This window comes from Homalodisca vitripennis, chromosome 2 (genome assembly GCF_021130785.1).
Source record: "Homalodisca vitripennis isolate AUS2020 chromosome 2, UT_GWSS_2.1, whole genome shotgun sequence".
In the NCBI taxonomy this organism is placed as follows: domain Eukaryota; kingdom Metazoa; phylum Arthropoda; class Insecta; order Hemiptera; family Cicadellidae; genus Homalodisca; species Homalodisca vitripennis.
This window is the reverse complement of record NC_060208.1, coordinates 81,099,099-81,113,482: the sequence shown is the minus strand read 5'-3', so window position 1 is coordinate 81,113,482 and position 14,384 is coordinate 81,099,099. Positions and strand designations below refer to the sequence as shown.

The window sequence follows — 14,384 nt, the reverse complement described above, 5'->3', positions numbered from 1 at the left end:
TTCATAGAAATTTTGAATTTGTATACAGCAACTAACATGAGGAAATTTATCTTGGAGTATATAATGGAAACTTAAATTTAACATTGATCTCAGCTAAATCAAATTAAAATCTTTTTCATTGCAAAAAAATCACAAAGATTATTGACAAATTCACATTTGCAGCTACAGCCAAATATGTCTCTAGTTTAAAATACTAGCTAAAAACTTTAATAAAATTAACTCTAAGTACAAATTCATATTGCAATACAGTATCTTTTATAGGAGTATAAAAATACTTAAAATAAATTTAATAAATAGTAACTTGATTGATTTAACTATTTTGACTCATTTTTTTGATTTTTTTGATTCATATTTTTTAATTAAACCTGTCCACCAAAAATCGACAGACAGGCAGCCAAAGCCTATAAAACTGACTTTTAAAATGTCCAAAATTAAAACTAGTGGCTCTAAATACCCCTGTGGTGCCTGTGACATCGGAGTCAAATACTCATCTATTAAGTGCACTGGCTCATGTCAACTATGGTACCATGGAGGCTGTGTTAACATTAAGGACAAACAACTAAAAAAACTAACAACCAAATGAAATTAAAAACTGGATGTGCAAGAAATGCCTTAACATTCCAAAATCACCTGTGAACCAATTATCTGAAAACACCCCATGCGACATCTTAGAGACGGAAGAAAGAAATAACACGAGCCTAAATATCCCTAAAATCCATGATACTGAAATAGAGGAAATTACAACCAAAGTAAAAAACTTTGAAAACCAAGAAAACGCTGACCTCGAAACATCGCTCACCTTAGCTGCAGAGGTAGGGAGTGCGCTACTTTGCTGAAAACCAGAAACTTAAACAAGACCTATACCAAACTAGCCTACAGAACTGTAAGCTAAATGCAAAAATCTTAGAACTAGAAAACAAAAAATGAACTAATCTATGAAGAACAAATAGCACAACTAGAAACTGAAAAGGAGCGCATTCTGAACAGAAATAACTTCTTGGAAAATCTGGCTTACGAACTGGAAAAGCAGCTAGTGAAAGAAAAAGAAATGCAAGAACAGCTGAAGAAGAACTTTGAAGAGCATGACAAAGAAAAAGAAGTAACAATTACCAAATTAGAAAAAAGGGCTCAAAAAATGCAACGCAAATCTCACTTTGAAAAGGGAAACACAATGGACAAATACACAATATCTGAAAAAATACTGAAAAACTCAGAAACACAGACAAGCAATAATGAAACGCCGGCCATGAATACAAACATGTATGTACTAACACAATTAGCCGAACTGAAATTACGACTTAATAAGCAGGAGAACCTGAGTGTTACAACACAAAAACAGGATATGACATTTAACAAAACTGAAGATATGACATTTGACAAAACTGACATTTGACAAAACTGAAGAACCTGAGAACAGCCACACTTCCGACTCCAATGACTTCCAGAACACCTAAACAAACAAAGCAAGGACAGGAAGAAGAATTTCCAATCCCACACAAAAAATCAAAGACACAGAAAACGAGAAATGTTTACAGCGCATCACACTGCAAATAACAAAAGTACAGATCGAACCAAGGCTTAAATACAGAGTCACATACAACAGACCACACCATTAAAAAGCTCCGAACCGAAAATTCTACACACGAAAATGAAACTTACAAAAATAATTTCAAAGTGACAATAGCCCCTCCTATCACAGCCACAAAACTCAACTCTGGTGAAACCATAGCTGACTTCTACTATAAGCAAACTAAAAAAATTAAAACTGGAAAATGTAAAACAAAAATCGCTACATCCTCCACCACCTCTGAACAGTATTTTAAACCCTGAAACAAACAGACAATTACCATCCCCTGAAAAAACCCTAAATACACCACACTACCAAATAACAGCCCTTTTTTAGAAGCGAGCCTGAAGGGAAAAGAACACACATAACAATAGCTACAACCAACAGAACAAAACACAAATCTTAATCAATTCACTCTCCTTCACCAGAATATTAACTGGCTGTCAAACAAAATTGAAAGGCTAAATCATTTTTTAAGCCACAATAAACCAGACTTTATTATATTAACAGAGCATGGACTTAATCAAGAAAAACTAGAAAGAACAAACATAGAAGGCTACTCTCTCGTTGGAGGCTTTACGAGAAAGAACCACATTAAGGGAGGAGTGGCAGGCTATGTTAAACAAGACCTACAAAAATTTGTAAAACTACTAGAAACCAGCTCAGATGAAACTGAACTTATCTGTGAGTCAGCCCTTTTCGAAATCAAACTTAGAAAGGAAACAATAAATGTCCTCGGGGTCTACAGACCGCCAAGCACAAAGATAGACAATGCCATCGATATACTATTAAATGTACTGGACAAAGCACTTAGCACATACAAAAAAATCATAGTCATGGGTGATATTAATGCCGACAATCTGCAGGAGAACAGTGATAACACTAAATTAAAAGAACTTCTCGCTGCATTTGACTTTGGTAAGGATGCAGCTCCCACCCACAAGAAATCACCCATGAAAACTTCAAAAATCAATAGACTGGGTGTGCACTAACATAAACCCAGAATTAGTAAAAACATCAGTAATCCAAAGCGGCCTCTCTGACCACACAGCACAATTAACCCACACTAACCATAGTAAAACACTGTCCCACCAAAATTAAAACAAAGAAGAGAAATTTCAACAAAAAATTAATAGAGAAAACTTCAAATCAACTCTAGCCAAACAAAAAATGGGATGCTGTGTACCACTCCAACAACACTGACGCAGCTTACAACATATTCCACAATATCATCCAAGCAACCCTTGACAACACCTGCCCACTGAAGACCTTCAAAAATAAACATAACAAAACCCAGACCTGGGACATTGAATGCACAAGACTATAAGGAACAGTACATCCGAGCCCTAGAAAAAGAGCAGTGCACAGGCCGAATAGAAGACAAAACAGAGACAATAGCCAGGAAAAAGGACTACGACTTAAAGCTCAAAAAAGAGTCGGTAGCAGCACATATAAGTAACTCCGAAAATAAGCCCAGAGCCCTATGGCAAATAATAAACAAAGAGAAGACAGCCAGACACAAAACGAACAACCAAATACACCTTCAAATCAATGGAAAAAATACTTCACAACCCTGCAGAAGTAGCAGACTGCTTTAACAAATTTTTCTCCTCAATAGCACAAAGAACTCTCCAAAACAGCCACTTAAATGCCACAAATACTACAAGCCAAAATCCCCCGCCACTCACTAACAACACTTTTCAGTTCGAACCAACAACAAAAGAAGAAGTGAAGAAAACAATAGACTCCATGAAAACAAAAACCTCATCTGGCCTAGATAACATCTCATCAAAACTAGCAAAAATCTGTAAAGAAGAAATTTCTGATCCCCTAACACACATCATAAACATATCCTTACAACAAGGGATTTACCCTGAAAAAACTAAAAACAGCAAAAGTATACCCGAAATACAAAAAAGGACCAACCACCGACATGACTAGCTACCGACCAATATCACTCATATCCACCTTCTCCAAAATTATTGAAAAAATAGTACTGGAAAGACTTTTACAATATCTTGAGCACAATAGCCTACTAACTAAACAAACATCAGCATGGTTTCATGAAAGGACGATCCACAACCACGGCCTTGATTCAACTTATAGAGCATGTCATAGACAAACTGGAAGAGGGCCACACTGCTACTAGTTTATTCTTAGACTTTACAAAAGCATCTGACTGCTTAAATCATAAACGCCTTCTTCAAAAACTAAAAAGCATGGGTGTAAAAGATAAAACTGCAGATTGGTTCTGGAACTACCTAAACAACAGGAAACAACTGGTGGAAATCCAATACACTAAAAACAATTTATTAGAAAAAGTTCAGTCAAAAACTGCCGACATGCAGATGGGAGTGCCACAAGGATCAGTGCAGGGCCCGGTCCTGTTCCTACTGCTTACGAACGACCTACCTGACTACCTAGAGCGCATCTGCCACACAACCATGTACGCAGATGACACTGTCATAACCATATCTAACAAAACCACGCAACACCTTGCCAGAAGTCTAAGCAGCGCCCTTAATCACAACAAAACAATACTGCATCTCGAACAACTTAGTGCTAAATGACAATAAAACTGTTCAAAGATAAAAACTTCTCCACCAGCAAAAAAAATACACATCTTCCAATCACTGACCTAGAAACAAAAAACCAAACATATCACCTTGGTATATTAATTGACGAACATATAACCTGGAAAGCACACACTGAACAGCTTTGCAAAAAATTAAGCACCAGCATATTTGTAAAACGCAGAATTAAACAGATTAGCAATAAAGGACGCAGCTAAAACAGCCTACTTTTCACTATTTGAGACACATCTCAGATATGGTTATAGCACTATGGGGAAGGAACAGCTAACTGCAACATGGAGAAGATCCTCAGGCAGCAAAAACTAGCAATAAGAGCTCTAGAAGGACTCCAATACCAAGAAAGCTGCCGGGAAGCATTTAGAAAATTGAAGATCCTCACAGTAGTAAACTTGTACATCCTAGAAGTAATTCTGCATGCGGTACACTCAAGAAAAACTAGAAACAGAGACCTTCACCAGTATCACACACGCCATGTCCTTTACTTCACACTGCCTGTACACCACCTGAGCCTCACAGCCAGGAAACCATCATATAAGGGAGCAGCCTACTTCAATAAACTTCCAGAATCCCTAAAGAATGAACCACCCAAACGTTTTAAAAAAAGCATTAACTGCCTGGCTACAAGAGAGAGACCGTTTTACTCAGAAAGTGAATTTTTAAAACTTGTAACTTAGATTAAGCTATGTAATTTTTATACAACCATGAAATCTGTACCAATGACGCATGTACTGTTCTCAACGAACATGTCAATAAAGTGTATTGCCTATTGCCTATACTCTGATCAAACTGATATTCATTGGGTAGAATCACAATTACTCATGCTTTAACGCCTCACAGTAAGTAACAGGTATGATTTATATTTTGGCTTGATGCCACAGGTATGGGCTGAACAGCGGTCGGTGATGCCTCAGTTGTTATTGACAAGAACTTTGTTGTCTCCATATCTGCTACACAATTAGTAGTTGTTGTTGGACTAACCTCATTGAGGGATTTTTCATTTCTTTTATAAAGTCTTCATTACCAAATTCTTTCCTTGACAAGTTGTATGAATTGGCAGAATACAATACAATAGTAATTCTAGCTGACTTCAACTGTATATCAGATACCGCCAATGGGTGAATATAAATTAAATGGTTTAGGCATCTCATTTTTAAATCCTCAGTTAGATCATAAAAAGCTGTATGGTAGTCCTGTTGGTTTGGTTTTTCAAAATATTTTCCTCTTGTAATAAACTGTACACATACGGTCTGTCATGGAAATATTGTAGAGCTAAGTGGCTGGTTAGGCATTCTGGTATTTTTTGTTTTCCTAATTGTTCTCTGAAAACAACTGCTAACCCTAAAGACATGTGACGTGAATGAAAAAAACACAGGAGATACAAATCCTATTTTTGTGTTATGCCTGTAACACTTAATTACTTCAGTCGTGTGTCCATTGATGCTGCTTATGGTGTCTTTGATAGGTGAATTGTTAGGTTTAGATTAATAGTTAAACTTAGCAATTTTGATACCACAAATGAATGTGGAAAAGAAATATAAACTTTCACCAAATGCATCGATTTATACAGCTGAGCTTTTTGCTCTATACATGTGTTCTCAGCTTATGAATAACCTCCCCAACCGTGACATATTAATCTGCACTGATTCTCTTTCTTCCATCAAATCACTTCAAAGTATATGTGATGGCATAATAGAAGATAACATGTCTCTTGAAATAATAAAAAACTGTGTAGACTCCAAGAATAGAATGACCTTTCAGTGGATACCTAGCCACGTGGGTTTGAAATATAATGAAATGGTTGACAAGCTCGCAAAAGAGGCAGTGGTGAATGGAATATCTGTTCAAGACATCACCCTTCCATTAACTGACCTCAAATCTTTTCAAAAGAGGAAGATACTTGAAGAAAAAAACAACTTTTTGCTATATACAACAAAGGCCAGGTGGTATAGGAGTGTACAACCTATCAGTCCTTTACTACCATGGTACCAAGATATGAGACTTAGGAGAAGGGAAATAGTAAATATAATCAGACTAAGAATAGGACATGTCACAGTTAACAAAACTCTTCATCTAATGAAACTTTATTTCACTCCTCTGTGCTTAAATTGCACTGCAGGAGTAAATGAGACAGCGGATCATCTTCTAATGAAATGTCCACAATTTGAATATGCAAGAAACTCATGTTTCCAACAAATTAGAAGAATACCTAATGATGATACCTCAGAAAAACTCAAAGAAAAATTTTATCTAGTTTTGATGAAAGATTATATAAGGAAATAAATCGATTTCTGACAACCATAAAAAGAAACATATAGCATAATAGTGAAATAGTGATCGAAGGCAATCGCAGATGAAACCAGTGCAAAACATTCTTTTAAGTGAAAATTGACTTCATGGTGTAATGCCAAGTCAGCCGTAAGGCATTTAGATAAAAAAAAATAAAATAAACTTGGATCAACTATTAAAATACTATTTTTATCTTCTTTGAGTGGCACCAAATGTTCATAAAATTTATTATTATAAAGAAAATTTCCTTTTTTCTTTGTAATTCAAATAGATTTCATGGTTTGTGAAATAAGACCTTCTGACTGAGTCACTGTCTATATGACTGGCATTGCTCATGCTTGAAGCTAACTCCCTGATGTAGTTGTTGGCCAGCACTATTTCATAATATATTACTTTATTTATTAGAACATCAAAGCAAGGGGGATAGTTGTGATACATAAAGTCCTAGACTTACAAAGAGTTAGCAGTTTTTCTTCTGTTGTATTTAAATTTTGATGATCTTTTCAACATATTGTTAGTTCAGACTATTAAAATAATGAGTCTAAGCTGTTACTTAGACTTGATTATAAACATGTTCAATATCAGCACCACACTTTGCCATTCCATATATGATGATTCTCCTAATGCTACATAAACCAACCATCTCTGGGATATCCTATCCATGGATATCGGTACAAAATTTTATTTTTATTATTATTTTCATTTATGTGACAGCTTACAAGATTATGATATCCTTAATTTCTTATGCCTTTATTTTTTTATTTTCTTAATTTCTGTTTTTTCTGACTGACTTGTTTCTATTTTTTCATCTTGTTTTTTTTCCGAAAGAGTTAAATCTGTTAGATGTTACTACGAGTACATCAACATTTCCTTTAAGTTCAGTTTTAACTAATATTTTAGCTTTCTTTTGTCTTTTACCTTTCTTTATCCATTAGTTTTATCACAAGTGCAAACTGAAGAAAAACCTTTGTTGAGATGTGATTGGATTTTGCTTCAATAATGGTATTTAAACACTTTAACATCAAACCAGAGATAAACTAATTGGAGAACTTGCTCGCTTTCGGTACACATCTGTCTGAATTATTATGCACGGTAAGCTGCTGTCAGTTACACCTAAAGTGTCTACATTACCATACTTTATCAGATATGCGAGATATCAGTGAAGATTGCTAGATACACGCCACAGTCAACAGGATTGGGTTGCTAAGAAACTGTGAGGAAAGATAATTTCTGCTCTCACCTTAGGTACTTGTGAACTTTATTAGCAACTTGTAGGTCATGTTTTTGGTTATATGTTCCACTTGAGTCAAAGTGTAAGAATTTTTGTAAGATCTTTACAAACACCATAGGACTCAAATGAGAGCCTTGTTTTGTAAATATTTGGTATGTATCTTAAAAACAAATTGATGACACAAAATTAAACACATACAACATCACTTAACCCTGGAAGTGTCTACCAGAACTTCTGAAATGTCGGCACTTTTCATGCAGTTTGCAGGCTCTCACGGTAAAATTCATAAAAAATGTTTTTTTTATTTAAGTATAAAGTGTTATACATCAATGTTTTTGTTATAAAACAGAGAATAAAACTAAATAAGTTTTAATAGGAAATTTTTAAAAATTAAAAAATTATGCTATGTATCATGACTATAATTTTGTGTGAAAAAATTATGTTACATAAAACTATCCTCATCTTACAAAAATTTAAGATGAATAGAACATGTAGGATAGCCAAATTGTAGCAAATTTAGTTATAAACAACAACAAAAAGTGATAACAATTATGTTTATACAGAAAAGTGCAAATTTTCCATTTTTCAGTTGCTAGGCAACACAATGAAATAAGTACTATCAAACAAATATTCAATATGTTTCTTACCTTTTTTTATGTTTGATGATATAGAGCAATATATAAAACAGTTTTAACATTTTAGAATTGAAGAAAAAAAAACAAAATATATTTACACTATATTTTTGGTTTTGCGACATTTTCCACTTCAGATTCGACGTAATCACTCACATCAGATTCCATGAGAATATTATAAATATCACTAGACCCACATGGATCAGCCATTTTATTTATTTATTTATTTTTTTTTTTGTTGGACAAGAAGCTTTTAAATTGCACTTAGTCCTGTAAGAACCTTTGCACTGCTTCCGGAGTGATAGGATATTCAGGATGGGCAAGGTTAGGGAGTAGGGGCCGCCTCCTATCGAAATCCATGAGGAAGAATTAGGGCACTACATCTCAGTCAGAAGGGGAGGCCAGCTCTGAACCAGCCTCTCCAGTCAAAGTAGGTAGGGGGTGGCACACCCATGTTGAGGTTAACAAGAACCTCTGAGGTAAGGGAACAAACCCCACCAACTCCAATAGTCATCTTGCACAGTAGACTAGACCTATCGAATTGCCCATGAACCCCAGAATCTCAACATTTGCGGTTAGTGATGTGCCGCTACTGGACATCCATAAGGTTGCCCAGATTGAAGTGGCACATCGGTTTTTGCTGTGCCCAGTGGTGGGTTCAACTGGTAGGTATAAACCAGCCAGAAGTGATCCCTGCTGGGTTTGGATCAGCCATTACTAGTTTTAAAATGAAACTAATTATATTAAAACTGGACACATATCAGGTATACGCACTCCCGAACAAACAAGAAATGATTTGTTTACAACCGGCAATCTCTGCTACACATATACGATCGAGCACAATGACAGCTTATAAAGTTAAGCTGGTTGCCATCTAGATACAGCACAAAAGATAATCAAAGATCACTAACATTAAAAGCAACTCATAAGCAATAGATTGATATATAATTTAAAGGTCTGTGACTGGTAATATGCATTTTATCGGTATATTACGAATCGACCCCGTTAGTGTCGATTTCACTTTAGAAGTGACCTCATCGACACCAAATATGTCGACCGACACTTCCAGGGTTAAATGATGTTTTACTATTCATTCTATCTTGTATGTATAATTTATATTTTAATTTGTCAATTATATAGCACTTCCAAGTTTTTTTAAAAATCTTTAAAAATTAGTCTACAAAACAGAACTTTTTAATATTTACAGAACATTTACATACAGGGTGTCAATTAAGTCTGGAACCTCTTTTTTAATTTTTGAACCATAATAGAAAGAAATACCAAAGTTCACACGTGCTTACTGGTGATAGTAACGCACACATCTGCCCAATTACTGACCGGATAATCCCCTTTGGGGGACGGTCCACAAGGAGTCAGACAAAATTCTTAAATAGCAGCATAGGTCAAGTTTGGTATCAAATTAAAGGTCTTACTTATCAGAGTACAATGCCGCAAACCGGACTTAAAAAGGTGAATTAATTCAGTAGTTATAGCTATTTGAATTTTAAAACAATTGAACAATGTAAATTATTAAGTATTACAAGTAAACACCAATTTTTAAGTACCTGTGATCAAAGTAAGTGTTCAAAATGTTCCCCTCCCATCATCTGACAATGTAGTAATCGAAGCCAGGAATCAGTAATTATTACCAATAACACAACTACTGTTAGAATGTGAAAGTGGCAGATTGAGTCATTCACAGCATCCACAGAAACTTAACGTTTGGGCAGGTATTATAGGGAATCAAATTATGGGCCCATTATTTATCAATGGTAATTTAAATGGTGACTCGTATCTAGCAATGCTCCAAAATGAGTTAATCCTTGCACTACAAGCTGCTCTTGGCCGACAATTTCAAAGAATTTATTTCCAACAAGATGGCGCGCCACCACAATTTGCTCTCCTTGTTAGAGAATACTTGGATACAATATTCCTTCACAGATGGATTGGAAGACGTAGTGCAGTAGAGTGGTCTGCTCGTTCCCCTGATTTATCTTCGCTGGATTTTTTTTCTCTGGGGATACCTCAAAGATAAAGTTTATCGTACTAAGCCTCGAGATTTGGAGCACCTAAGAAATCTCATAGTCCAAGAAGCTCAAGATATTCCTCGTGACTACCTTCAAAATGCAGTGGATGGCTTTTACAACCGCCTAGGAGATTGCCAGACGATGGTAGGGGAACATTTTGAACACTTACTTTGATCACAGGTACTTAAAAATTGGTGTTTACTTGTAATACTTAATAATTTACAATGTTCAATTGTTTTCAAATTCGAATAGCTATAACTACTGAATGAATCCACCTTTTTAAGTCAGGTTTGTGGCATTGTACTCTGCTAAGTAAGACCTTTAATTTGATACCAAATTTGACCTATGCTGCTATTTAAGAATTTTGTCTGACTCCTTGTGGACCGTCGCCCAAAGGGATTATCTGGTCGGTAGTTGGGCGGATATGTGCGTTACTATGACCAGTAAGCACGTGTGAACTTTGGTATTTTTTTAAATTGTGGTTTAAAAATTAAAAAAGAGGTTCCAAACTTAATTGACACCCTGTATATAAGAGAACAGCTGACAAAGTAAGTTGACTTTCATGGTCTGTTCACATTACAAATAAAATATTTTTGTATTTGATATGATCCAATTAAAACACAGTTCTTTACCTTTAATTTCATTCCATAAACATACAAATACTGTATAATGTAATCTTTGAAAGCTACTAATTTATAAACATAATGCTGTTGAGAGTGGTGGTTGACATTTCTCACATATAAGAGCAATGGTAACGAAAACGGTTCATGGCATTTTTAGCATACATTGGTGATGACAATAGAATCAATTCTTGCCACACAAAGGGTTAACAATCTTACAAATCTAGGATTAACTCTTTTGATATCTTGCCCTAATTTCAGTTAAAAACAAGGATGATGTTTACTCAAGCCACGGTACTCAAAATCTATCTAAAACCACTTTCTAAAATAGTTTACTTTCAATTGCAGAGATCCTTTTTAGTGGGTTGCATACAATATAAATATTATACAAAAATGATTAGTGTTTTAATTTTAAGTTATATCTCAATTAGTTAATTAATCGTTGTAACCGGGAGGAGTCCATGTTTCTGGGTGGGGGAGGGATAACAAACTAAGGAGGAGTAAGTATAAGAGGAGAGGGGATAATAAGGGTGGAAACATCAAACAAGAATTTGAGTAGAAAGATTAGTTCTATGAAGTGCATCTGAAGATAATTTAGGCTGTTTGGTACTTTTTATATTTATTGTCATTTTGGTCACAGCTTCTACCTCCATGTGTTCTTTCGGTCCTGTTAGCTATTCAACAACTTGTTGAGCATCTCGACGTTGCTTTTCCCGGTTGGTTAGATTTTTGTTGCGTAGTCATTTACAGTAATAGTCATTGTTGAAGTTATTTCCTTTGTTATATAAGTACACTTTAACTCAATCAGTAAACTTCAAATATTTTGTTGTGCAAGTGGGTGATTTTTTTCTGCATATTCAATGTTAGTGTTGTTAGTGCACATTAAAATATACTATTATAATGTCAGAAAGGGTTTTCCTTGTTTCATTTTACTTCATAATGTGAATTTAAATTGTTTGCGCATTTCTACAGCAGCAGCCATTATCACCCATTACCCTGGTACTGGTACATAAAATATACATTTTTTGTACATGTTTAGCTTTCAAGCATTACTAATCACCCTTTTGGGATTAAATACTTTACTGATCGGTACTATCTCAAGGGATGTTTTACTTTCGTCACCAAAGGTGCTGCCCTGCGCTGATGGTCGAGGCATTACTGTTAACCCGTTCAACTACTAGTACATTTAACAAGATTTAAAAAAATTTGTCAACTTTTACAAAATTTAATTGTTTTTATTGGTCTTTTAATTTAATTTTTAAACACTTTCCTTTTGAAAAAACAACAAATATTGTAAAGTGACTAAATTAAACATTTACCAAAAGTAGCGTGGCTGATGATCAAATCCTAAGGGAAGGTTCATCTTTTGATTTCAAGAAAAACTAGAATTTGTTCATATAATGTATAAATTAATTCTCACCTCCCAAACTAGCAATATGAATATTTTATTATAGCCAACTCTTTTCGAAATCTTTGTTCAACAATGGTCAGACTCCTTCCAAAACCACCAGGTTGATGATGGTCAAATATAGAAAAACTTGCTTATTTTATTAATGCAATTTACTTTTTGAACCCTTTTAACCCTAAAGTCTGTATAGGATAGTGTAGACATTCAATTTTTATTATTTTACTAGCCACTAATTTTATCAAATAATTTTTTACATTTTACATACTTGCGTACAATGGTGTATTGCATAGAAAAATATTAGTTCGTAAAGCATTGACTCCATATTTTGTCAGTCTGTGATTGAAAAATTGCAGTTCATCTGAGCTGACTGCTCACTGATTTTTGCAGACAGTTGTATTTCACTTCGTTGTGAATATTCCACCTCGTTTAATGTTTATAGGTTAAAACGGTATAAAGTACAGTAATTAAATTTTAGTTTGTTATTTGTTTGATTAAAAAATGAGTAAAAGGAATCACTCAAATTGTCCTGGAAACAAAAATACACCAATTAGTAAAGTTGCAAGTGGCGTAGATGTGGGTAGTGACGACAATTTGAGTGATAGCTATCTTGACATTTCTGAAAACATTTTATAGTGATGTAAATATTGTATTTATAAGCTTATAAGTTTTTTAAATACATGCTATAAACAGTTTTAACTATTTTATCAGAAATAACTTTGTTTTTTGTTAAGTAGAACGAATTTCAAAAATCGTGTTACATTAACTCGCACAGAAATGGTATAGAAAGGAAAAATGATGTGTCCTTACAAAAATTTATGTTACTCAACTTTTAAATAAAGTAGGCCTATAACTTTTGTTTCCTTGGATTAAGAATTAAATTTAACACAAAATGAATAGATATTTGTGTCAAACTTGTTTAACCACATGGTTTTCAACAACAAACTTGAAATATAATTTTTTTTAATTTATTTTATATAGCCTATATACAGTATATATTAAAAATTATTTCTGTACACTAAATTTGATAAGTAAACAAAAAACTTAGCTTGAAAACATAAAAAATAGCCTAGGCCTAGTTTCTTTTACAAAACTCGTACATTTTATCTAAAAATGGCTTGGGATTTTTGGGACATCATCTATAGGCTATAATGACCGGGGTTAATTTAAATATTTACTAATTAAAAACTGTTGTGTAACATTTTTCCTTTCCCACCCATTTTACACTTAATTTTAGCTTATTTTAAAACATAGTACCACTATACAATAAATAAAAATCGTTATTTTTTTCAATCAGTTTATAAATTAATAAACGTAATATCAATGTTGTTGTTAATACTGTAATCTGTAATTATTTTACAAAAATTACTCAATAATGACAGAGCGCAGCTGATTTATGGAGTTAGCAGACGATACCTGTTGCTGTAAAACAGCTCTGTGTGTTTCCAGTATACAGCTTTTCTCGTTTGGCTTTGAATTACTCATGTTATACAATTTATTATTCTAAACAGGCAGGCTCAAAGTCAAATATTTGTTTTATATTAATTAATTTTTACAGAGGATAAATGACTAAAACTAGCATCCTAATCCTATGGAAGACACAACGTAAAATTAAAATGAACTTATGAGAAAAAAGTAGTATGAAATAAAAAAAAAAACCATAGAGGAAGAGAGTGACAAATGAAAACTACAGTTCAGCTAAATACTACTCCGAAAATTTCCATTTAATTATTCAGAAATATTACGTTAAGACACGAACATTTTAAAATGTTATCCGTAAACATTGAAACATTTTACTATGTTTCAACTTAAATCAATTTATTTAGTACTACTCCTATTCCCCAAAGCTTTTTCTTAGAGGATTCTTAAAAACAATTTTAAGATAAGATTTTATAACTATAAGATGATCTTGAGATATTTTTTTGTTATGGTAAGAAACGTATTTTTTAACGCTTGAATGTGATAAAAATATCGTCCGAATATGGGGAAAACCCACCCTTTAATGTTTTATTTTGAAATGTT

General features: G+C 33.9%; 1 protein-coding gene across 1 annotated transcript in view; it reads right to left on the bottom strand.

Annotated features, from left to right (window-relative positions):
- The window catches only part of LOC124354255 (putative sodium-coupled neutral amino acid transporter 11), a 51,893-nt gene extending 37,920 nt beyond the window's left edge, over positions 1-13,973 (bottom strand). The window contains exon 1 of the mRNA XM_046804575.1: positions 13,779-13,973. Coding sequence (XP_046660531.1) covers positions 13,779-13,847 — 69 coding nt within the window. The 5' untranslated portion in view covers positions 13,848-13,973. The remainder of the gene's footprint in view (positions 1-13,778) is intronic.
- Between the last annotated feature and the right edge of the window lie 411 nt (positions 13,974-14,384).